This window comes from Salvelinus alpinus, chromosome 30 (assembly GCF_045679555.1).
Source record: "Salvelinus alpinus chromosome 30, SLU_Salpinus.1, whole genome shotgun sequence".
NCBI lineage: Eukaryota > Metazoa > Chordata > Actinopteri > Salmoniformes > Salmonidae > Salvelinus > Salvelinus alpinus.
Window position 1 is genome coordinate 14,955,012 of NC_092115.1, and position 27,048 is coordinate 14,982,059.

A 27,048-nucleotide genomic window follows, 5' to 3' on the forward strand; every position below is an offset into this window, starting at 1 on the left:
AGACATTGGCTTCAAGTGTTTTGCCAAATACTCATGGATTCTACTAATAAAAGAATGGACGACCTGACCAGAGAGGTTCAGGACCTGAAGAACAGTTTGCAGTTCTCCCAGGGTCAGCTCAATGAGTTGAAACAGGAGAACGGCAAAATGACAGCAATCTGCAAGTCATTGAGAGAGGACATCAGTTCTGTGTGTGAATCCATGATAACAATGACGGATAAATCTCGAGGGACAATCAAGACGGAACAACATGGTTGTTGACGGAATTGCAGAATCTCCACGAGACCTAAACGGAGTCTGAGGACAAAGTGAGGGAAATGATCTCTAAGAAATTGAAGATGGACCACAGGAAGATTGAGGTGGAGCGCGCCCACAGGACTGGAGAACCCACCACCGGCCCAGGTGATAGGCCCAGGCCGATAGTGGTCAAGTTCCTGAGGTTCAAGGACAAGGTAGCTGTTCTGGAAAGAGCCAAGAACTTTAGAGGAACTTATATCTTCCTCAACGAGGACAATCCTGAAGCTGTGCGCCAGAAGAGGAAAGAACTGATCCCAGTTATAAAAGCTGCCAGAGTGCGTGGTGACATTGCTTACATCTGCTATGACAGGCTCATTGTCCACCAGAAGCCTGGAAGGGATGAGAGAGCCAAGCCTATGGGTTCGTAGCTTCAACCCCGCAGCACACACACCAATTGATTAATGGACTACAGAATGTCCTTTTTTAGCTCTTTTCAGTATTATGTCTCTCTGATAAGCTACCCAGGAAAGGGCTGAAAATAGCCCATATTAATATATGTAGCCTTAGAAATAAGGTTCATGAAATCAATAACTTGCTAACCTCAGATAACATTCATATATTAGCCATTTCTGATACTCACTTAGAAAATTAATTTGATGATACATCCGTAGCAATACAAGGATATAACATATATAGAAGAGACAGAAATGCTTATGGTCAAGGTGTTGCTGTGTATATTCAGAGCCATATCACTGTAATGCTTAGAGAAGATCTTATGTCAAGTGTTGTGGTTGCAGGTTCACTTGGAACATCTAAAGCCTTTTCTTTTGGGGTGTTGCTATAGGCCACCAAGTGCTAACAGTCAGTATCTAAATAATACGTGTGAAATGTTTGATAGTGTATGTGATGTAAACAGAGAGTTCTACTTTCTTGGGGACCTGAATATTGACTGGCTTTCATCAAGCTTCTTACTGTAACCAGTGCCTGTCATCTGGTTCAGGTTATTCATCAACCTATCAGGGTGTTTATAAACACTACAGGAACAAGATCATCCACATGTATCGATCACATTTTTACTAATACTGTAGAACTTTACTCTAAAGCTGTATCCGTACACATTGGATGCAGTGATCACAATATAGTGGCTATATCCAGGAAAGCCAAAGTTCCAACAGCTGGACCTAAAATAGTCTATAAGAGATCGTACAAAAGATTTTGCTGTGACTCTTATGTGGATGATGTTAAAAATATTTGTTGGTCTGATGTGATTATTGAGGAGCATCCAGACACTGCACTTGATGAATTTATGAAATTGCTTCTTCCAATTACTGATAAACATGCACCTGTTAAGAAACAGACTGTTAGAACTGTTAAGGCTCCATGGGTTGATGAGGAATTGAAAAACTGTATGGTTGAAAGAGATGGGGCCAAAGGAGTGGCTAATAAGTCTGGCAGCACATCTGACTGGCTTACTTACTGTAAATTGAGAAATGATGTGACTAAACTCAACAAAAAGAAGAAGAAACGGTATTATGAAGCCAAGATCAATGATATAAAGAATGATGGAAAAACAACTTGAGTACTTTAAAAGAAATTATGGGCAGAAAGACAAATTCAACTCCATCTTTCATCGAATCAGATGGCTTATTCATCATGAAAAATGTGATGTTGCCAATTATTTGAATTATTATTTAATTGGCAAAGTGGACAAACTTAGGCAGGAAATGCCAACAACGAACAGTGAGCAATTGTATTCATGCAAAGGAAAGCATTGCAAGTTTGAATTTTGTAACGTTAGTGTGGGAGAGGTGGAAAAATTATTGTTATCAATCAATAATGACAAACCTGGCATTGACAATTTAGATGGAAAGCTACTGAGGATGGTAGCTGACTCTATAGCCACTCCTATCTGTCATATCTTTAATCTGATCCTAGAGGAAAGTCTTTGTCCTCAGGCCTGGAGGGAAGCCAAAGTAATTCCGCTACCCAACAGTGGTAAAGCGGCCTTTACTGGTTCGAACAGCAGACCTATAAGCTTGCTGCCAGCTCTTAGCAAACTGTTGTAAAAATTGTGTTTGACCAAATACAATGCTATTTCTCTGTAAACAAATTAACAACAGATTTTCAGCATGCTTATTGAGAAGGGCACTCAACATGTACTGCACTGACACAAATGACTGATGATTGGCTGAAAGAAATTGATAATAATAAGATTGTAAGAGCTTTACTGTTAGATTTCAGTGCAGCCTTTGATATTATTGACCATAACCTGTTGTTGAAAAAACGTATGTGTTATGGCTTTTCAACCTCTGCCATATCGTGGATTCAGAGCTATCTATCTAAGAGAACTCAAAGGCTTCTCTAATGTCAAACATGTAAAGTGTGGTGTCCCGCAGGGCAGCTCTCTAGGCCATCTACTCTTTTCTATTTTTACCAATGACCTGCCACTGGTATTAAACAAAGCATATGTGTCCATGTATGCTGATGATTCAACCATATACGCATCAGCAACCACAGCTAATGAAGTCACTGAAACCCTTAACTGAGAGTTGCAGTCTGTTTTGGAATGGGCGGCCAGTAATAAACTGGTCCTGAACATCTCTAAAACTAAGAACATTTGTATTTGGTACAAATCATTCCTTAAGTTCTAGACCTCAGCTAAATCTGTCAATGAATGGTGTGGCTGTTGAACAAGTTGAGGAGACTAAATTGCTTGGCATTACTTTAGATTGTAAACTGTCATGGTCAAAACATATAGATTCAATGGTTGTAAAGATGGGGAGAGGTCTGGCCGTAATAAAGAGATGCTCTGCTTTTTTGACACCACACTCCAAAAAGCAAGTTCTGCAGGCTCTAGCTTTGTCTAATCTTGATTATTGTCCAGTCGTGTGGTCCAGTGCTGCAAGGAAAGACTTAGTTAACTTTTACTGCCTCAGAAACCCGGATCCGGGAGCACCCCCCACCCCCCACACACTGATTAGCATAGATAGCATAGCTTCAGAAGTAGATAGTAGCATCTAAATATCATTAAATCACAAGTCCAAGACACCAGATGAAAGATACAGATCTTGTGAATAAAGCCACCATTTCAGATTTTTAAAATGTTTTACAGGGAAGACAAAATATGTAAATCTATTAGCTAAACACGTTAGCAAAATACACCACTATTCTAACTCCATCAGTTTCTTACTCCTTCAGGTGCTATCACCAATTCGGCTCAACTAAGATATTGATAGCCAATAACCTATAAAAAAAACCATCAGATGACAGTCTGATAACATATTCATGGTATAGGATAGTTTTTGTTAGAAAAAAGTGCATATTTCAGGTAGAAATCACAGTTTACAATTGCACCGACCATCACAAATCCACTAGAATTACTAGATAGAGCAACGTGTATGACCAATTTACTCATCATAAAACATTTCATAAAAATAGACAAAGCATAGCAATGGAAAGACCCAGTTCTTGTGATTTCAGATCATATTTCAGATTTTCTAAGCGTTTTTCAGCGAAAACACAATAAATCGATAAGTTAGCATACTACATGTTCCAACGTTACCAGAGCATCGATTCCAGCCAAAGAGCGCTATAACGTAACCACCGCCAAAAGATATTAATTTTTTCACTAACCTTCTCAGAATTCTTCCGATGACACTCCTGTAACATCATTTTACAACATACATATACAGTTTGTTCGAAAAGGTGCATATTTAGCCATACAAAACCGTGGTTACACAATGAAAATACTAGGAAATCAAGCCTCAATATGTCTGACGTCATCTATCAGAGTGATCTAGTTTAATTAAAAGCTAATCATATACTTGACTAAAAAATACAGGGTTGACAGGAATCGAAAGACAAATTAGTTCTTAATGCAACCGCTGATTTACATTTTTAAAATTATCCTTACTTTTCAATACAGGGTTGGCCAAGTGAAGCTATACCAAACAAAATGGCGATATATGCGTTTAAAATATTTCGACAGAAACACGGTTTATCATATTAAATATTGCTTACTTTGAGCTGATCTTCCATCATATTCTTGGGCAATGTATCCTTTCTATGTTATAAACGTCTTTTGGTCGATAGATGTCCTCTGTCCTTCGAAATGTCCATCACCAACGACCGACACCCTAAAGCGTGTCCAAACTTTCAGAGTGCACGACAAAGAAATTCCTCAAAATCGCACTAAACGGATATAAATTGATATAAAACGGTTAAAATTCACTACATTATGATGTTTTTAACAACTATAACGACTGAAAACATGACCGGAGAAATACTGCTGGTTAGAAAACGATTTGGAACGAGGCAGGTCCGATGTCCTTTACGCTTCAGGCGCACGTTGAGAAAGGGTGGTCTCTGTACATTTTCGTCTTTTATAATGGCTGTGAACGTCCCATCGATTCCATTGAAAACGTGATGACGTACAGACACCCAGAGGAAGACGTAGGCAGTGTCGGTTTCTTCATAGCATTCACTGTCGCCTTAAAAACAGACCCCAGATCAGAGGTAAAAATTTCTGAAATCTGAACCCTGTCATGAAAAGTGCTGTAGAAATTGTTCTGTACCACTCAGAGACAAAATTTCAACTCCTATAGAAACTATAGACTGTTTTCTATCCAATAATAACAATAATATGCATATTGTACGATCAAGAATTGAGTACGAGGCAGTTTAATTTGGAAATGTAAAAAAAAAAATAATGCTAACAGCTCCCCCTATTGACAAAAGTTTTAAGCTGCAGCTGGCCCAGAACAGATCGGCACGTTTTGCTCTTAATTGTAATCAGAGGGCTGATATAAATACTATGCATGCCAGTGTCTCTTGGCTAAGAGTTGAGGAGAGACTGACTGCATCACTTCTTCTTTTTATAAGAAACAATCCCAAATGAAATGAAAATCCCAAATTATTTGCATAGTCAATTTACACACAGCTCTGAGACACACACTTATCCCACCAGACATGCCACCAGGGGTCTTTTCACAGTCCTCAAATCCAGAACAAACTCAAGAAAGCGTACAGTAGTATATAGAGCCCTAATTGCATGGAACTTCCTTCCATCTCATATTGCTCTAATAAACAGCCAACCTGGTTTCAAAAAACAGATAAAGCAACACCTCGCGGCACAACACATCTCCCCTATTAGACCTAGATAGTTTGTGTGTATGTATTGATATGTAGGCTACGTGTGCCTTTAAAAAAAAAAAAAATCTTTGAGCTGTTCTTGTCTATTGATGTTCTGTATTATGTCATTCTCTATTGTGTTTCATGTTTTCTGTGGACCCCAGGAAGAGTAGCTGCAGCTTTTGCAACAGCTAATGGGGATCCTAATAAAATACCAAATACCACACTGACCACAATGCGCCAGATATGCCCTTCTAACTGACGCTAGACTAAACTGCAGTCAGCAGCGACAAAACCAGAGGATCTGATTATGCTGCATAATCCCCTAATGCCTTCCAGGCTGGAGAGGAGAGGAGGTAATTGCTTGTTAGTGCCAGTTTCCACTCTTTAGCTCAGCTGTCGCCTGTCGAAAACCCACAGAACTCTGCCTAAAATGAGAAACAGATACCTGGCAATGTTTGCGGCTCAGATAACCCTGGTCAGAAGCAACCAATCAGAAGGTGTGTACAACACTTCCCTGGGCTGGTTATCCCTGGAGGAGATGCTAGCTAGAGTATCCGGATAGACAATGTCAGTGGGTTTTCTTGCATTGAAGGGTTCTTTGAAAGTTAGTCTCTGGTGAGCAAGATATGGTTTTGGGTTCTACTTACTGGAGACTTTTCTGCCCTATGTGACCATCTTGACATAGTCTTAGGTAAGAGGGCTGTATTTCTCAGGTATATCACACGAAGATACACAACAGAAGAGCCATTACATATCAGAACAAAGACGGCTAATGAGATATTACTGCTTTCATTCATACTAAGAGATTAGTATCAAAAGTGCTTCATCAAGCTGAACAGCCCCAGTCTGGTGCCATATATATTTGTGCCGTCTTGCCAACTCCTAAGGTAAGTGTCACACCACATTGACACATTAATTTTCATGCTAGGCATTGGCAAGACAGCACAAACAGATCTGAGATCAGGCTATACCAGCGCAGGGTCATTGTTAAGACAACCATGAGGTCTGAAGATTAAGGTAGAGAGATCCAGGGTCCAATATCAATGTTTTGGACATAGTGGCTCTGGATGGGAGAGAGAGTAGTACAACTGAACTTCCAGCCTTAAAGCTGAGAGAAGCATAAGGTGAAACAGCGCCACTGGTCACCCCAGGCGCATTTGATATTGTTTTTGTTTTGTTTTAGAAAAGGAGGAGATGAGCGTCCAGCATCGTAGTAAATACTCTGCTGTTCTATCACGCATGCAATGATGCCTGAGGGGGGAAAACAGTGTTGGTTGTTTGAAGTAGCCTCTTTGTTGTTGTAATATGGCAAATAGACATGGCAGTTTTACCACTATGGCTGCATTCAGTTGTGCTGCTCGGAACCAAACAAAGTGGTTGTCTGATGATGAAACTGTAACCTAAGGGCTGAATCTTTACTTGAGATGTGTGCTCTTAACTTGTATTTCTCATTTAATCATGCATTGATGTCGATGAAATAACGTGTTCCATTTGGATTGGGGTTTACTGTAAGTGAGCAGTGATTTACCTCTATGGCCCTGAGGTTAGCATCCTCTCTTTAACACCATGGAGGAAAGGTCCAGAAAGGTCCAGAGAAACCAAGGTAATGGTGTTTTTACTGAGCAACCAAAGTGTTTGAAGTTGTATGGGTGGATTAGTACCCTCACAATCTCAGGCCTAAACTAATGTCCCTCTCAGAGATACTGTGGTGAGTGAAACCAGATCCTCCACCCATTTACTTTAGGGATCATGGTCCAGGGGTGGGCGTTAGAATGAATGCTCCAGAGGACATTAGCCCCACCCCTAACCTTAACCCCAATGGGACTAAGCCACGCACACCACTGTTCTGATTGGGTTGTTTGTTTATTTGGATCCCCGTTAGCTTGTGCAGAGGCAGCAGCTATTCTTCCTGGGGTCCACACTAAACATGACAAGTAACAAAACACTGATAGACAAGGAGAGTCACACAAATTTAAAATACAATGATATACAAACATAACTAATAATACAACTAAACAAATAATGTGTGTATTAGAGTGTGTCTGTGTGTGCGTGTGTTTGTGTGTCCCCTCACAGTACATGCTGTTCCATGAGAGGTTGTTAAAAAAAGAATTAAGGTAATTTTTCTGTTTGCTTGAGTAATTGGAGATGGAAGGGATTTCCATGTCATCACGGCTCTGTATAATACTGTACATTGCTGTGAATTCGTTTTGGACTGTGAAGAGACCCCTGGTGGCATGTCTTGTGGACTGTGAAGAGACCCCTGGTGGCATGTCTTGTGGACTCTGAAGAGACCCCTGGTGGCATGTCTTGTGGGTGTCTGAGGTGAATGTTATTTGATTATGCAGACAATCTGGAATTTTTATCACAGTAATATTTATCATAAAAACTAGAAGAGATGCAGTTAATCTCTCATCAACCCTCAACCAGGAAAGACTGGCATGCATGTTGTTGATGTTAGTTATGTATGTGTAATTAAGGGCAAGGTGTGCTGCTCTGTTTTGAGCCAGCTGCAGCTTTGCTAGGTCTTTCTTTGGTGCACTTGACCATGTTACCGGACAGTAATCAAGATCAGTGTTAGAGATCAATTGACACCCTTTACCATGGCACTTTGAGACGCACCACTGCACTTTGTATACCAGGGTTGGCTGGCCTTCTCTAGTCACTCATAGGCTCAGTTACTGGTATACTTTTATTTACAAAGCCATTTTGGGTTTACTACCTTTTTATTTGGGCATTTTTATTGTTCAGAAATGTGGTGGGTACTCTCTTCGTTCGCTGGACTTTATCCTGCTAACTGTTCCAAATGGCCGAACTGAATTTGGTAAAAGGGATTTTATGTACTCTGAGCCATCGTCTTGGAACGCCTTACAAAATACTTTAAAACTGGAAGAACTTGTCCCGATTGGTATTTTTAAATCACTGATGAATGATCTTGAGACTGATTCCCTGACCTGTCAATGTTTTTAATTAGCTGTTTTTGATTTTGTTATACTCTTGTAAATTCTATGGTTTTTACTAGATTACTTGTAGTTTTTCATGTTGTTTGTCTGTAATTTTTGTAATGACTTGGTGCTGCCTATCTTGGCCAGGACGCTCTTGAAAAATAGATTGTAAATGTCAATGAGCCCTTCCTGGTTAAATAAAGTTTAAATAAATAAAAAGATGGGACAAGACCAGAGCCTGAACAACTAGTACAGTTGATTTTTGTGTAAAAAACTAAGAACATCTTTTTATAACAGACACACCCCTCTCCATCTTCACAACAACTTTGTCAATATGACTTGACCATAATAACTGGCCATCCAATGTTATACCTAGGAGTTTAGCTTCCTCAACTTGCTCAATTATACATAACTCCAGTTGAAGTTCAGGTCTTTGAGAATGTTTTCAACCAAATACAATGATTTTTGTTTTACTGCCTTCGGAAAGTATTCAAAAGTCAAGGGGTCTGAACACTTACCGAAGGCACTGTATTTAAGACCAGATTATTATTAATCACCCATTCTGATACTGACTGTAACTCCTTATTTATAATGTCAGTGAGCTCACTGGTTTTGGGTGTTGACATGTAGTGTGTGGAATCATCCGTATAAATAGGCAGCAAACTGATTGGGCAGCTGTTATAGCCGGTAAAGGGGGCTTTACTACTTTACTATAGGCAGTGGAATTACTTTAGCCTTCTTCCACACCTGTGGACACACAATCCTTTATGCTTTGGTTAAAGATATAGCAGATAGGGGTGGCAATACAGTCTGCTACAATTCTCAATAGTTTCCCATTAAGGTTGTCTATACCTGGTGGCTTATCATTAATTGATGGATAACAATAGTTTTTCCACCTCTCCCACACTATCTTGACCAAATTCAAAAAGCAATCATTCTCTTTCATTATCAGATCTTTGAGACAAAATATGATGGTTCACTGTTCAATGTTGTAATTTTGCTTCTGAGTTTTTCCAGTGAGTGAGGGAGAGAGGGAGAGGGGGAGAGTGAGAAAGGGAGAGTGAGAAAGAGAGACAGCCTTTCCTTTCCAGAAATAAGTCTCTCAACGTTGCCGCTTGTTATAGACCCCCCTCAGCCACCCAGCTGTGCCCTGGACACCATATGTGAATTGATTGCCCCCCATCTATCTTCAGAGTTCGTACCGTTAGGTGACCTAAACTGGGATATGCTTAACCCCCCGGTTGTCCTACAATCTAAGCTAGATGCCTTCAATCTCACACAAATTATCAAGGAACTTACCAGGTACAACCATAAATCCGTAACCATGGGCACCCTCTTAGATATCATCCTGACCAACTTGCCTTCTAAATACACCTCTGCTGTCTTCAACCAGGATCTCAGCGATCACTGCCTCATTGCCTGCGTCCGTAATGGGTCCGCAGTCAAACAACCACCCCTCATCACTGTCAAACGCTCCCTAAAACACTTCTGCGAGCAGGCTTTTCTAATCGACGTGGCCCGGGTATCCTGGAAGGATATTGACCTCTTCCCGTCAGTAGAGGATGCCTGGTTGCACTTTAAAAGTGCTTTCCTCACCATCTTAAATAAGCATGCCCCATTCAAAAAATGTAGAACTAAGAACAGATATAGCCCCTGGTTCACCCCAGACTTGACTGCCCTTGACCAGCACAAAAACATCCTGTGGCATTCTGCATTAGCATCGAATATCCCCAGTAATATGCAACTTTTCAGGGAAGTCAGGAACCAATATACACAGTCATTTATGAAAGCTAAGGCTAGCTTCTTCAAACAGAAATTTGCATCCTGTAGCACTAATTCCAAAAACCTTTGGGATACTGTAAAGTCCATGGAGAATAAGAGCACCTTCTCCCAGCTGCCCACTGCTCTGAGGCTAGGAAACACTGTCACCACCGATAAATCTACGATAATCAATAATATCAATAAGTATTTTTCTACGGCTGGCCATACTTTCCACCTGGCTACCCCTACCCCAGCCAACAGCTCTGCACCCCTTGCAGCAACTTGCCCAAGTTCCCCCCCCACGCTTCTCCTTCACCCAAATCCAGACAGTTGATGTTCTGAAAGAGTTGCAAAATCTGGATCCCTACAAATCAGCTGGGCTCGACAATCTGGACCCTCTCTTTCTAAAATTATCCGCCGAAATTGTTGCAACCCCTATTACTAGACACTCTTTCGTATCATCTGAGATCTCCAAAGATTGGAAAGCTTTCGCGGTCATCCCTCTCTTCAAAGGGGGAGACACTCTAGACCCAAACTGTTACAGACCTATATCCATCCTGCCCTGCCGTTCTAAAATCTTGGAAAGCCAAGATAACAAACAGATCATCGACCATTTAGAACCCACCGTATCTACTCCGCTATGCAATCTGGTTTCAGAGTTGGTCATGGGTACACCTCAGCCACGCTCAAGGTCCTAAACAATATCATAACCGCCATCGATAAAAGACAGTACTGTGCAGCCGTCTTCATCGACCTGGCCAAAGGTTTTGACTCTGTCAATCACAGCATTCTTATCGGCAGACTCAACAGCCTTGGTTTCTCAAATGACTGCCTCGCCTGGTTCACCAACTACTTCTCTGACAGAGTTCAGTGTGACAAATCGGAGGGCCTGTTGTCCGGACCTCTGGCAGTCTCTATGGGGGTGCCCCAGGGTTCAATTCTCAGGCCGACTCTTTTCTCTGTATATATCAACGATGTCTCTTGCTGCGGGTGATTCTCTGATCCACCTCAACGCATACGACACCATTCTGTATACATCTGGCCCTTCTTTGGACACTGTGTTAACAAACCTCCAAACAAGCTTCAACGCCATACAACACTCCTTCCGTGGCCTCCAACTGCTCTTAAATGCTAGTAAAACCAAATGCATGCTCTTCAACCGATCGCTGCCCGCACCCGCCCGACTAGCATCACTACTCTGGACGGTTCTCACTTAGAATATGTGGACAACTACAAATACCTAGGTGTCTGGTTAGACTGTAAACTCTCCTTCCAGACTCACATTAAGCATCTCCAGTCCAAAATGAAATCTAGAATCGGCTTCCTAGTTCGCAACAAGGCCTCCTTCACTCATGCTGCCAAACATACCCTTGTAAAACTGACTATCCTACCGATTCTTGACTTGTCATTTACAAAATAGCCCCCAACACTCTACTCAGCAAACTGGATGTAGTCTATCACAGTGCCATCCATTTTGTCACCAAAGCCCCATATACTACCAACCACTGCGACCTGTATGATCTCGTTGGCTGGCCCTCGCTACATATTTGTTGCCAAACCCAATGGCTCCAGGTCATCTATAAGTCTTTGCTAGGTAAAGCCCCGCCTTATCTCAGCTCACTGGTCACCATAGCAACACCCACCCATAGCACGCACTCCAGCAGGTATATTTGACTGGTCATCCCCAAAGCCAATACTTACTTTGGCCGCCTTTCCTTCCAGTTCTCTGCTGCCAATGACTGGAACGAATTGCAAAAATGACTGAAGCTGGAGTCTTATATCTCCCTCTCTAACTTTAAGCATCAGCTGTCAGAGCAGCTTACCGATCACTGTACCTGTACACAGCCAATCTGTAAATAGCACACCCAACTGCCTCATCCCCATATTGTTATTTATCTTCTTGCTCTTTTGCCCCCCAGTATCTCCACTTGCACATCATCATCTGCACATCTATCACTCCAGTGTTCATGCTAAACTGTAATTGTTTTGCCTCTATGGCCTATTTATTGCCTTACCTCCCCACTCTTCTACATTTGCACACACTGTACATAGATTTTTCTACTGTGTTATTGACTGTACGTTTGTTTATGTGTAACTCTGTGTTGTTGTTTTTGTCGCATTGCTTTGCTTTATCTTGTCCAGGTCGCAGTTGTAAATGAGAACTTGTTCTCAACTGGCCTACCTGGTTAAATAAAGGTGAAATTAAAAATTTTAAAAATTATAAAAGGGAGAGACAGAGGGAGAAAGGGAGAGATAGGGAGAGTGAGAAAGGGAGAATGAGAGGGACAGAGGAAGAGTGAGAAGGAGAGAGAGAGAGTGATGGAAGAGAGTGAGAGAGAGAGAGAGAGAGAGAGAGAGAGAGAGAGAGAGAGAGAGAGAGAGAGAGAGAGAGAGAGAGAGAGAGAGAGAGAGAGAGAGAGAGGGATAATGAGAGTGGGAGAATGAGAAAGGGAGAGAGCGAGAGAGAGTGAGAAAGGGATAGAGAGGGAAAATGAGAGAGGGAGAGTGGGAGAGAGAGATAAAGAGAGTGAGAGAGAGTGAGAGAGAGAGAGAGAGATAGAGGGAGAAACTTGTGGAAGGCTACCTGAAACGTTTGACCCAAGTTAAACAATTTAAAGGCAATGCTACCTCTACTATTATTCTGACATTTCACAGTCTTAAAATAAAGTGGGGATCCTAACTGACCTAAGAGAGGGAATTTTTACTAGGATTAAATGTCAGGAATTGTGAAAAACTGAGTTTAAATGTATTTGGCTAAGGTGTATGTAAACTTCTTTCGACTTCAACTGTCTCAACTGTCTCTCTCTCTCTCTCTCTCTCTCTATATATATATATATATATATATATATATATATATATATATATAGATAGAGAGAGAGAGAGAGAGAGAGAGAGAGAGAGAAGGAAAATGTTGGAGACATTATATAGAGAGATATCTACAAAAAAACTCATAAAGCAAAAACAGCACACAAACACACACCCCCCCCCAACTCTACCCCCAACAAACCTCCCCTGCCCTTGCACTCCCTCACTAATTTCTTTAAATTCAGTTCAGTGTGGGTCCAGACCCAGGGAAAGCTGACCATTAGTGTGTCTGGATGAACAAATGCCCTGCAAAGCGTTTCAGTGTCGCCCACTTGTCTTGAGCCCCTCTCGTAATGACCTGCTGGCCCGTCAGTTCAAAGCAGACCATGACACCATGATGAATGGAGCTGACCCGGCAATTTCAGAAGAATACAGCTGTGGTAACTATCGCTTTGTTCTAAATGTAAGTCTGTTAAATCGGCAATAGACATTAAGAGCAATAATACATGTATAATTCTAGTATACTTAGCAGTTTGTGTCAACTGCAAGAAAGTAAGACACAAATGAGAGAGTGAGCAGTTGTTGTTTTTTATGTACAAATTGAAATTTCTTTTAGTCAGTGCATGCCCCCTTCACTTCACCCCAAAATACGTATTGTGGCTCAGTGAGTTCTCTAAACAATTCCAGATTGAGGTTGAGGTTGCCCGGTGGCACTCCGGGTTGCATAATCTATTTCTCCTCCATCTCATCTTAAAGGCTCAATCAGGCTGACATTATCCAGTAACGTCAGTCACACTCTCACAGACAAGGCAAGCCAGACACACCTCCCCTGCGTAGACTTCTACATAGAAATCTATTACACTGGATTTCTAGACCTTATAGAAAGTCATATGTAAAACCTGCAGTTGATACCAATTTTTAAATGATCTAATATTTGCTTACCACTAGGGGGAGGGACTAGAACTTGAATAACACTTGAGCTTAGTGACTAGCGAGTTAATAACAAAATATATAACATGTTGATACATTTTTACATTGCGCTGGAACTGCCTATCAGAGGAAATACAGGTAGATATTAAGATGCAATGAGCAATGAAAGAGGAGTGAAGAAGAAGCATCAGAGTGTAGAGATATACACCTCCAAACCAAACAGCAGCTTTTCATACCCATAAACTCCAAGTGTGTTTAAAAAGACCATGCAGGCCAGAGGGAGGTCGCAGTCAAAGGGAAAAGGAGTGTCCAGTTGATCTGACCACTACTAACCGGGGTGCAGACCTCCATGACCTTTGACCTGAGGAAGTGGGACCAGTGGAGGCTCAGTCCCATTCAAAATCCAATGTTCCCTAACGCTAACCCATACCCTAACCCTAACCCGAAAACCTAACCTTAACCCTAGCTTCTAACCCTAACCCTGAACCTAATTCTAACCCTAACACTAATTCTAACCTTAACTCCAAACCCCCTAGAAAAAGCATTTGACCTTGTGGGGACCAACAAAATGTCCCCAGTTGGTCAAATGTTTGTTTGTTTACTATTCAAACACACACACACCACTACCTGGGAGTGAGATTCCAAAGTAAATGGACAGTCTTAAATCAACTCAGCTCAGTTCCCTGACGTCCCCAATCTACACAGTGCTGCTGGCCGAACGCTGAGACCGAAGCCGCCACTGCATCAGCACGCAGCCTTCCCATTAGAGGTGAGTAAGAGGTCAACTGACAGAAGACCAGTAGTTAGAGACCAGTAGTTAGAGACCAGTAGTTAGAGACCAGTAGTTAGATACCAGTAGTTAGAGACCAGTAGTTAGATACCAGTAGTTAGATAGCAGTAGTTAGAGACCAGTAGTTAGAGACCAGTAGTTAGATAGCAGTAGTTAGAGACCAGTAGTTAGAGACCAGTAGTTAGAGACCAGTAGTTAGATAGCAGTAGTTAGATAGCAGTAGTTAGATAGCAGTAGTTAGAGACCAGTAGTTAGATAGCAGTAGTTAGAGACCAGTAGTTAGAGACCAGTAGTTAGAGACCAGTAGTTAGATAGCAGTAGTTAGAGACCAGTAGTTAGAGACCAGTAGTTAGAGACCAGTAGTTAGAGACCAGTAGTTAGATAGCAGTAGTTAGATACCAGTAGTTAGAGACCAGTAGTTAGAGACCAGTAGTTAGAGACCAGTAGTTAGAGACCAGTAGTTAGAGACCAGTAGTTAGATACCAGTAGTTAGATAGCAGTAGTTAGAGACCAGTAGTTAGAGACCAGTAGTTAGAGATCAGTAGTTAGAGACCAGTAGTTAGATAGCAGTAGTTAGATAGCAGTAGTTAGAGACCAGTAGTTAGAGACCAGTAGTTAGAGACCAGTAGTTAGAGACCAGTAGTTAGATAGCAGTAGTTAGAGACCAGTAGTTAGAGACCAGTAGTTAGAGACCAGTAGTTAGAGACCAGTAGTTAAAGACCAGTAGTTAGAGACCAGTAGTTAGATAGCAGTAGTTAGATAGCAGTAGTTAGATAGCAGTAGTTAGATAGCAGTAGTTAGAGACCAGTAGTTAGAGACCAGTAGTTAGAGACCAGTAGTTAGATAGCAGTAGTTAGATAGCAGTAGTTAGATAGCAGTAGTTAGATAGCAGTAGTTAGAGACCAGTAGTTAGAGACCAGTAGTTAGAGACCAGTAGTTAGAGACCAGTAGTTAGAGATCAGTAGTTAGAGATCAGTAGTTAGATAGCAGTAGTTAGATAGCAGTAGTTAGAGACCAGTAGTTAGAGACCAGTAGTTAGAGACCAGTAGTTAGAGACCAGTAGTTAGATAGCAGTAGTTAGAGACCAGTAGTTAGAGACCAGTAGTTAGAGACCAGTAGTTAGATAGCAGTAGTTAGATAGCAGTAGTTAGAGACCAGTAGTTAGAGACCAGTAGTTAGAGACCAGTAGTTAGAGACCAGTAGTTAGAGACCAGTAGTTAGATAGCATGAAGAGAAATATGTAGGGCACAGGGTTTTGACAGTCCTGAGAGCACCAGAACATCAAGATGACACAGCATCAAAAGAAAAGGCAATGAAGCGTTTCGCATTTCTGTGTTTGCTTATTGATTACCAATAAGACGGCATGGTCAGATTGAAAGAGGTTTGCCAATCAGACAGGTACAAGCAGCTGAGCATCATGCAGGTAACCCTGAGGAGGTGGGAGACTACCCGAGAGACCAGCCAAGGCCACAGTTCTCTAGCACCTGGGAGGCAATGGAAATCAGGGGAAATGCTTACTCCTGTGTGTGAGGTAGTATGCACGCTCTGAGGGGGACACACATTGAACATTAGCAGGTGTGTGTGAATGACGCTTTGATAATCAGACTGCAGCCCACCGCTGGAGAGGGTCACTCACTAAGACTTACTGACCGCCACTATTTCCTCAAAGTAAGAGATTATCTGGCCCTACTAGGGAATTGGCACAATTACAAAGGTCAAGGAGAACATATATTGTAGCCAATCTAGCCTACATTTGGGCAGAATGTCAATGTACACACAGAATTAGCTTTTCAGAGCTCATTTGAAACACAAAGATGAAAGGGCTGAATTATTAATATAAAGATAGTTAGTGTTCAATACGTTTACAGATACACAATCAGTAGAGGGTATAATAGATAATTTTATGACAAAAACACCAATAGGTCTGCATAGAAGATCTGGTGACTCAAAAAGTCAGGGCAATATAGGTGGCAGCTGTGAGCAAAGAGTTTTGTGTGACAAAAACAGCTGATGTGAAAAGAATGCCTTTGACATCAAACCAGCTATTGGATTGTTGTCAAAGCAAACACTAAGACAAGGGAAATAACGATTGACAGGCGAGGACTGTAGCTTTCATGGCAACCATGTACAATTACGCACAAGTAAACGAATAGGAATGTAATACATTTTACCTATGTCACAGTTTTAAATGAATGATATGCCTAATGTAGTCGTAATGCATTATTTCCTACTCAAACAAATATTATTATTTGTAAAATTCAATAATAAATTGCGCTTTACTTTACCTGCTATCCAATGCGTTTTAGTCCAATCTGCTGCATGCGCGCCAGTGAGGTCAGACACTTTTCCCCGGCAAGCTCCTGGTCGGCTGTGGAGCATGGCTTGGCGGTGAAAATTCACACAACGATGTCCTTTAAAGGTACATAATTCTCATGCGTCCAACTTTTCAGGTTATGTCCTCTTTGCTTGAAGTTTAGAAAAAAAAATCTTCAAAGGCTTTGGTTTCAGGAGAGCACGAAAGGCGCCTCCCTCTATGCGGCCAAGCCTTTCTGTTCTGCTCTCCACCAAATCCTTTCAGTTTCACCCTGCATAGGAACAGAATAAATATCATTCTAATTACATAAAAAGTTGAATTGTACACATAAATACGCACATTACCAAAATATTTATGCTGCAATCTTGTGGGATAATTCCGTTGATTATTTCATGATGAGCACATATGTGGACATGTCAAACAATGCTTTATCAGCTCAAACAACTATTGCATCAACACACTTTATTTTCTGTGTGTGTGTGTGTGTGTGTGTGTGTGTGTGTGTGTGTGTGTGTGTGTGTGTGTGTGTGTGTGTGTGAGAGAGAAGGGGGGGTCATAAAAACATAATAGAGCAGAGAGGCTTTGGGTCATGTATGATGAGTTACTGGTGACTCAACTTCTTAAGTTTCATGCATTGTTAGTAACATTTATTTCCCACCGCTGAACAAATAGGCCCAAGGCAATATGAGGTTTATAAGACAAGCATTTCGCTACACCCGCAACAACATCTACTAAATATGTGTATGTGACCAATAAAGTGTTATTAGATTTAGGTTATATGTGAAGTTTCTTCCCCCATACTCGGACTTGCTCAGTCTTCCCTCCTAACATTGATACAAATACGAGTAAACAAAGCGCCAGGAACGCGCATAACCTTAAGGCTTTTCCAGGATTATTCCACAATAAAATGTTAAAACAAAATTTTCCAAGATACAAGTTATGTTTTGGATATAGAACCGCAGCCCGGCTTTGTCCTTGGTATGGAAACGTTGCGTCTCACATTCAGACAGTGTCCCTCGCCCAGAACCTGGAACTCGATGGCGTTCTTGCATGCAGAACAGTTTTTTTGTCTTTGGTATCTGTTGTTTTTCACAGATATAGTTCAGGTTAAAAAAAAACTCTTGATGTGACCTCTGCGCGTCGAAATCTACTTCACCGCAACTGAGGATAAAGTATTTTCAACATTGCATCTCCATGCGTCATGCCATTACGCGGTGGCAGTGCAACTATTACCAAATCATCAATGTAGGCTATCCCATCGATCTTTGTTGAGTGGGTATCCGTCACTAAAAGGTATCCAATATTCAGCGACTTTGCAGCTCTTTTGTGTATTTGGGCGCACACTAGAGATGCTATACAATACACAAGTACAGGAGGCGATATGTTCACCACGCTGCTCTGCCTGTCAAAATCCTTGTGAGACGGAGCGCATTGACGCTCTTGAGAGTGCTGTGATTTTTCCTGCCCCTCTGCATAGTTCAAATATATTTTTGTTAATGGGGAGGGCGCATTGGAATTGTCATATCTGAAAGGGTTTGGATATGGATACGTGTCTGTGCGTTGGTATTGACAAGAACACGGTTCCTAGCAAAAATATAAACAGGAGGCCTACATATACTTTGAGGAAATGTACTCCACCACAGATGTCAATTCAACGTCTATTCCACATTGGTTGGAAACAACATTGATTCAACCAGTGTGTGCCCAGTGGGCATGGACTGAGTCCCAAGTTGTTTATGCTCTCTGTCCCATAAACTTGAGTGATTTTACTGCATTCTTACATTCTTCACGAACTAACAAAGGATATTGTACACACACGTGTATTTGCCACCCTCCTCTCAATGTTTGCATAGTCATGGAAAGGCCTCCCTTATAGACTGTCACCAAGTCTACTGTAGTCCACAGAGAGGGATTGATGGAGGGCAGAGGGAGAGGGATTGATCGAGGGCAGAGGGTGGAGAGAGAGATAGAAAGAGGGCAGAGGGTGGAGGGAGAGAGATGGAGGGAGGGCAGAGTGTGGAGAGAGAGATGGAGGGAGGGCAGAGGGAGAGAGATGGAGGGAGGGCAGAGGGTGCAGAGAGAGATGGAAAGAGGGCAGAGTGTGGAGAGAGAGATGGAGGGAGGGCAGAGGGTGCAGAGAGAGATGGAAAGAGGGCAGAGTGTGGAGAGAGAGATGGAGGGCAGAGGGAGAGAGATGGAGGGAGGGCAGAGGGTGCAGAGAGAGATGGAAAGAGGGCAGAGGTTGGAGGGAGAGAGATGGAGGGAGGGCAGAGGGTGGAGGAAGGGGGATTCCTTCAGAAAGGGCCTGCCTGACATACTTCAGATTCAGGCTTATGGCTGCGCTGTACGGCACACACCTCCCCTCCCCAAATGACCCCACCCCCTCTATCAGGCCAGCTCCAGCACTCCCTCCAGGGCAAACACTGGGGCCCGCGGAACACAAAAGCCTGGGCAAACAGCGCCTTGCTCGCCCAGCTCTCCTCTCTACCACACAGAAGGCAGAGACAAATGCAAGGGAGGATCCCCGCCCGCGATCCCTATTAATAGAACCCAGGTAACTATACACACACAGCTGAGCATGGCAGGTTCAACAACATAGTGGAACCTGTGGACTGTACTGTGCCTATGTCAGAGAGGGACCCTAAGGCAAGGGGACACCTGGGTAAGGTGAGACAGATGGGAGGATTACACAATACATGTTTACTACATTTTACAGGATGACTCTCTCACACAGTCAGAGACGGGATTGTGAAAGCATACGTATTAAAGCTGTATCAATGCAGAAGAGTTGTATTTAACCATGACAACAAGGAAACTAATGAATGACAGTTTCAAAGCTCTTTGAAAAGGAGATTGACAGGGTCTTCTGAGAACATGCCTCTGGCATATAGATGCTGCCTACATACGGTGGTGTAAAGAACTTATACTTGAAAGTACTACTTAAGTTGTTTGGGGTATCTGTACTTTACTTTACCATCTATATTTCTTACTACTTTTACTTCACTACATTCCTAAAGAAAATAATGTACTTTGTTCTTTCATTTCCGACACCCAAATGTACACGTTATATTTTGAATGCTTAGCTGGGCTAGAAAATTGTCAAATTCACACACATTTATCAAAAGAACATCCCTGGTCATCCCTACTGCCTCTGATCTGTCGGACTCACTAAACACACATGCTTTGTTTGTAAATGATGTCTGAGTGTTGGAGCTTTCCCCTGGCTAGCCATAAATAAAATAAAAACATGAACATTGTACCATCTGGTTTGCTTAATATGATTAATTTGAAATTATTTCTACTTTTCCTTTAAGTATATTTTTGCAATTACATTTACTTTTGATACTTATATATTATTATTAAAATCCAAATACTTTTAAACATTTACTCAAGTAGTATTTTACTGGGTGACTTTCACTTTTACTTAAATGTTAACTTTTACTACAGTATGAAAATGAGGTATTTTTTCCACCACTGCCTACATAAAGGGTCTGAATACTTATGTAAATGTACTATTTCAGTTTGATAAATTTGCAAACATTTCTAAAAACCTGTTTTTGCTTTTGTCATTATGGGGTTTTGTTTGTAGATTGGTGAGGGAAAAAAACTATTTTAAAATAATAATAATAATAATAAGGCTGTAGCGTAACAAAATGTGGAAAAAGAGAAGGGGTCTGAATACTTTCAGAATGCATTGTATATGTTCTCTCACAGGCTACTTTACTTTACAGCCATGACATCAGTGCTTCGGCATTGTCACTTAATGAGAAGAATGTGCTTTGATATGCATAACTTTATGACAAGAGCCATGAGCACCTCTGTGACTGCATGCCAAGCCATCGCACTGACAGATGGTAATGAACTTGTACGGCATTTGTGTGTACACCCATTGCTAAGCCCCATGAGCACAAGGACAACACACTCAGGCATGCAAAACACACAGACACTCAAACACATGCACGCACACACAAATTAAGCTGTGCCAACAAGCAGAACGCTGTCACAGATCCCAACTTTGGGCAAATGTCACCTCGCTACTCTCATCCCCACAGAACAGTAATGTCAACACGTGAAACCTCTGCCTGTAACTCTGAGACCTGCGTCCTCCAGTTCTCCCAAGAGTAGCAGAGTGAGAAAAATGTAGTTAACTAAGGTTTTGGATAAATAAGAAGTTACATGACTGCCAAACTGTTATATAAACACTCATTAATCCTTATCTCTCATGAATATGACATCCTGACTCAACCTGCAATGACAGACATTCCATACCCGTACTTTGTACTAGCTTAAATCTGATACTTCACCTACAGTATAACAGGGTTCCCAAACTGACGGCCCATTTTATTTGCCACCCAAGTTTTCTGAGCAAAAAAAAGAAGTCAAACTTTGTCATTGTTAGACATAATAGACTAAGGAAATCAGCTCCTATTGATTTTAATTTGGGAAATCTGTTCAAGTATTCACACACATAATAGAGAGACACGTGATCGTATTCAAATGTAAGCAAGTTTTATAATTATTATGTTTTAGTCAAATATATCTTTTTGGGATTCTTGCGGTCACTTTGCAGTCTACAAATTATTTGTAATTTTGTTCTGGCCCCCACCATCCGCTCAAGAAACAAATCGGCCCACGGCTGAATCTACACTGAACAAAAATATAAACACAACATGCGACCATTTAAAATATTTTACTGAGTTACAGTTCATATAAAGAAATCAGTCAATTTAAATAAATGAATTATGCCCTAATCTATTGATTTCACGACTGGTCACAGATACCTTAAAAAAGGTATGGGCGTGGATCAGAAAACCAGTCAGTATCTGGTGTGAACACCATTTATTTGCCTAATGCAGCTCGACATATCTCCTTCACATAGAGTTGATCAGGATGTTGATTGTGGCCTGTGGAATGTTGTCCCACTCCTCTTCAATGGCTGTGCGAAGTTGCTGGATATTGGCGGGTACTGGAACACGCTGTCCTACACGTTGATACAGAGCATCCCAAACATACTCAATCAGTGACATGTCTAGTGAGTATGAAGGCCATGGAAGAACTGGGACATTTTTAGCTTCCAGAAATTGGGTACAGATCCTTGCAACATGGGACTGTGTATTATCATGCTGAAACATGAGTTAAAGGTGGCGGATGAATGTCACGACAAACGGCCTCAGGATTTCGTTGTGGTAGTCCTGAGCATTCAAAATGCCATCAATAAAATGCAATTGTGTTCATTGTCAGTAGTTTATGTCTGCCCATACCATAACCCCCCACACCCTGGGGCACTCTGTTCACAACATTGTCTTCAGCAAACTGCTGGCCCACATGATGCCATACACGTGGTCTGCAGTTGTGAGGCCAGTTGGACATACTGCCAAATGCTCTAAAACAACTCTGGATGTGGCTTATGGTAGAGAAATTAACATAAAAGTATTTGGCAACAGCTCTGGTTGACATTCCTGCAATCAGCATGCCAATTGCACGCTCCCTCAAAACTTGAGACATCTGTAGAATTGTGTTGTGACAAAACTGCACATTTCAGTGGCCTTTTATTGTCCCCAGCACAAAGTACACCTGTGTATTTTTATTTATTATATATCCCCATTAGTTCCTGCCAAGGCAGCAGCTACTCTTCCTGGTGTCCATCAACATTAAAGCAGTTACAGTGCATTCTGAAAGTATTCGGACCCCTTGACTTTTTACACATTTTGCTATGTTACAGCTTTATTCTAAAATTGATAAAATAGTTTTTTTCCCTCATCAATCTACACACAATACCCCATAATGACAAAGCAAAAACAGCTTGTTTAAAAAAATTCAAATATATACAAATAAATAATTAATTAATATCAAATGTACATGTATTCAAACCCTTTACTCAGTACTTTGTTGAAGCACCTTTGGCAGCGATTATAGCCTCGAGTCTTGTGGGTATGACGCTACAAGCTTGGCACACCTTCGCCCAAGTCTGAGGTCCTGAGTGCTCTGGAACAGATCAAGGATCTCATCAAGGATCTCTCTGTACTTTGCTCCATTAATCTTTCTCTCGATCCTGACTAGTCTCCCAGTCCATGCCGCTGAAAAACATCCCCCAGCATGATGCTGCCACCACCATGCTTCACCGTAGAGATGGTGCCAGGTTTCCTCCAGACATGACGCTTGGCATTGAGGCCAAAGAGTACAATCTTGGTTTCATCAAACCAGAGAATCTTGTTTCTCATGGTCTGAGAGTCCTTTAGCTGCCTTTTGGCAAACTACAAATGGGCTGTCATGTGCCTTTTACTGAGGAGTGGCTTCCGTCTGGCCAGTCTACCATAAAGGCCTGATTGGTGGAGTGCTGCAGAGAAGGTTGTCCTTCTAGAAGGTTCTCCCATCTCCATAGAGGAACTCTGGAGTTCTGTCAGAGTGGCCATCGGGTTCTTGGTCACCTCCCTGACCAAAGCCCTTCTCCCGCAATTACTCAGTTTGGCCGGGAGGCCAGCTCTAGGAAGAGTCTTGGTGGTTCACCCGGGTGGTTGTCTCCCGGGTGGCGCAGTGGTCTAGGGCACTGCATCGCAGTGCTAGCTGCGCCACCAGAGTCTCTGGGTTCGCGCCCAGGCTCTGTCGCAGCCGGCCGCAACCGGGAGATCCGTGGGGCGACGCACAATTGGCATAGCGTCGTCCGGGTTAGGGAGGGTTTGGCCGGTAGGGAGGGTTTGGCCGGTAGGGATATCCTTGTCTCAGTATGTAAAAATGTAATAAAATGTATGCACTCTACTGTAAGTCGCTCTGGATAAGAGCGTCTGCTCTTGGCCGGTAGGGATATCCTTGTCTCAGTATGTAAAAAAAAAATGTAATAAAATGTATGTAAGTCGCTCTGGATAAGAGCGTCTGCTAAATGACTAAAATGTAAAATTAAAAAAAGTAAAATGTTCAAAGCTTCCTTCATTTAAGAATGATGGCGGTCACTGTGTTCTTGGGTACCTTCAATGCTGCGGAAATTTGATGGTACCCTTTCCCAGATCTGTGCCTCGACACAATCCTGTCTCTGAGGTCTACGGACAATTCCTTCGACCTCATGGCTTGGTTTTTGCTCTGACATGCACTGTTAACTGTGGGACCTTATATAGACATGGTTTGGAAAGGTACACCCCTCTCTAATTAATTTAATTTAGCACAGGTGGACTCCAATTAAGTTGTAGAAACATCAAGGATGATCAATGGAAACAGGATGCACCTGAGCTCAATTTCGAGTCACATAGCAAAGGGTCTGGATGCTTATGCAAAGAAGGTATCCATTTTTTATTTTTAAGATATTTTCACAAATTTCTAAAAACCTGTTTTCACTGTCATTATGGGGTATTGTGTGTAGATTTATGAGGATTTCTTTAAAAAAAATCAATTTTAGGATAAGTCTGTAAAATAACAAAATGTGGAAAAGTCCAAGGGGTCTGAAAACTTTCAGTTTTAGAAATATTTAGGACTAACTCATTCCTTGCCACCCATTCTGAAACTAACTGCAGTTCTTTGTTACGTGTTGCAATCATTTCAGTTGCTGTAGTAGCTGACATGTATAGTGTTGAGTCATCCGCATATATAGACACACTGGCTTTACTCAAGGCCACTGGCATGTCATTAGTAAAGATTGAAAAAGTAAAGGGAGCCTCCCGAGTGGCGTAGCGGTCTAAGGCACTGCATCACAGTGTTGCGACGTCACTACAGCCTGGGGTTCGATCCAAGGCTGTGTCATTACTGGCCGTGACCGGGAGTCCCATAGGGCGGCGCACAATTGGCCCAGCGTTGTTAGGGGAGGGTTTGGACGGGGGGGCTTTACTTGGCACATCAGGCTCTAGCAACTCCTTGTGGTGGGCCGGGCCCTATTGTCTGACTTCGGTCGTCAGTTGAATGGTGTTTCCTCTGACACATTGGTGCAGGTGGCTTCTGGGTTAAGCGAGTGGGTGTTAAGAGGCGTGGTTTGGTTGGTCCTGTTTCGGAGGACGCATGACTCGAGCTTCGCCTCCCCCGAGCCCGTTGGGGAGTTGCAATGCTGAGACAAGATCATAATCACAAAATTGGGGAGAAAAAGGTGTTAAAAATTACAACCGCTGCCACGGGGAATTCCTGATTCTACTTGGATTATTATTATTCCATTAAAGAACACCCTCTGTGTTCTGTTAGACAGGTAAGTCTTTATCCAAAATATATCAGGCGGTGTAAAGCCATAACACATACGTTTTTCCATTAGCAGACTACAAGTCGATAATGTCAAAACCCGTATTTCTCAACTCCTCATCAATCCACAGGGATTTTCTTTACCTCTTTTTCTCCACAATTCCATGGTATCCAATTGGTAGTTACAGTCTTGTCTCATCGCTGCAACTCCCGTACGGACTCGGGAGAGGCGAAGGTCGAGAGCCATGCGTCCTCCGAAACACAACCCAACCAAGCCGCACTGCTTCTTGACACAATGCCCACTTAACCCAGAAGCCAGCTGCACCAATGTGTGGGAGGAAACACTGTACACCTGGCGACTGTGTCAGCGTGCACTGCGCCTGGCCTGCCACAGGAGTCGCTAGTACGCGATGGGACAAGGACATCACTGCCGTCCAAACCCCCTCCCCTAACCCGGATGACGCTGGGACAATTTTGCGCCACCCTATGGGCCTCCCAGTCACGACAGAGCCTGGACTCGAACCCAGAATCTCTAGTGGCACAGCTAGCACTGCGATGCCTTAGACCACTGCGCCACTCGGGAGGATAACCGATGGGAATTTAATGGTTTTAACAGTCCTTTTCTTAATGGGTGCATGCTTATTAGTAACTGGAATAAGCAATTTCATAAATGTGTCAAGTGCAGCGTCTGGTTGCTCCTCATTACACACCACAGACCAACAAATATTCTTTACATCAACAACATAGGAATCACTACAAAACATATTGTATGACCTCTTATACACTATACTAGGCCCAGCCTTTGGAACTTTGGTTTTCCTAGATATGGCTACTGTATTGTGATCACTACATCCGATGGATTTGGATACTGCTTTAAAGCAAATTTCTGCATCATCAGTAAAGATGTGATCAATACATGTTGATGATTTCATTCCTGTGCTGTTTGTAACTACACTGGTAGGTGAATGATAACCTGAACTAGGTTGCAGGCACAAGTTACAGTTTGAAGCTTTTTCTTGAGTGGGCAGCTTGATGAAAGCCAGTCAATATTTAAAATCACCCAGAAAATATACCTCTGTTGATATCACATACTTTATCAAGCATTTCACACGTTATCCAGATACTGACTGTTAGCACTTGGTGGTCTATAGCAGCTTCCCACCAAAATTGGCTTCAGGTGAGGCAGATAAACTAAATACTGTTGAAGTAATAGTTCAAGTTAAGTTTTACAGGAATGTGGTTCTGAATATAAATGGCTACACCTCCACCTTTGGCATTTCTGCCTTTTCTGTTGATGTTTTAACCATGTATTGTTACCACTGTATCATCAAAGGTATTATCTAAGTGAGTTTCAGAGATTGTCAGAATATGAATGTCATCTGTAAATTATTGATTTTATGAACCTTGTTTCTTAAGCTACATATGTTAACATGGGCTATTTGTAGAACTTTTCTGGGATACTTGATTGTTTCCATTGCTTTACTGGGAAGCTTGGCAGAAGTAGACATGCTCATGTTATTTAGGTTAGTGCAGGGTGAGCTGCACATAGTGGACTTCCTACTAGTGCACACCACCTCAGTGTTAATAGTATAACTCTGGTTCATAGGCACATGATTACTGCATACAATATCTGTAGGATCAGCAGAGACATTCAGGGCAGTGAGAGGGACATAAATTAGATTACTTACATTGTATTGTGTCTTCAATCAATCAATCAATCAATCAATTTTATTTTATATAGCCCTTCGTACATCAGCTAATATCTCGAAGTGCTGTACAGACACCCAGCCTAAAACCCCAAACAGCTAGTAATGCAGGTGTAGAAGCACGGTGGCTAGGAAAAACTCCCTAGAAAGGCCAAACCCTAGGAAGAAACCTAGAGAGGAACCAGGCTATGAGGGGTGGCCAGTCCTCTTCTGGCTGTGCCGGGTGGAGATTATAACAGAACTATGCCAAGATGTTCAAAAATGTTCATAAGTGAC

At 42.0% G+C, this 27,048-nt stretch overlaps 1 protein-coding gene across 1 annotated transcript in view; it reads right to left on the reverse strand.

Moving 5' to 3' along the window:
* Positions 1-17,165, reverse strand: part of LOC139560168 (artemin-like) — a 30,273-nt gene extending 13,108 nt beyond the window's left edge. The window contains exon 1 of the mRNA XM_071376717.1: positions 16,887-17,165. Within this exon, the coding sequence (XP_071232818.1) occupies positions 16,887-16,980 (94 nt within the window). The 5' untranslated portion in view covers positions 16,981-17,165. The remainder of the gene's footprint in view (positions 1-16,886) is intronic.
* Positions 17,166-27,048: the final 9,883 nt, after the last annotated feature.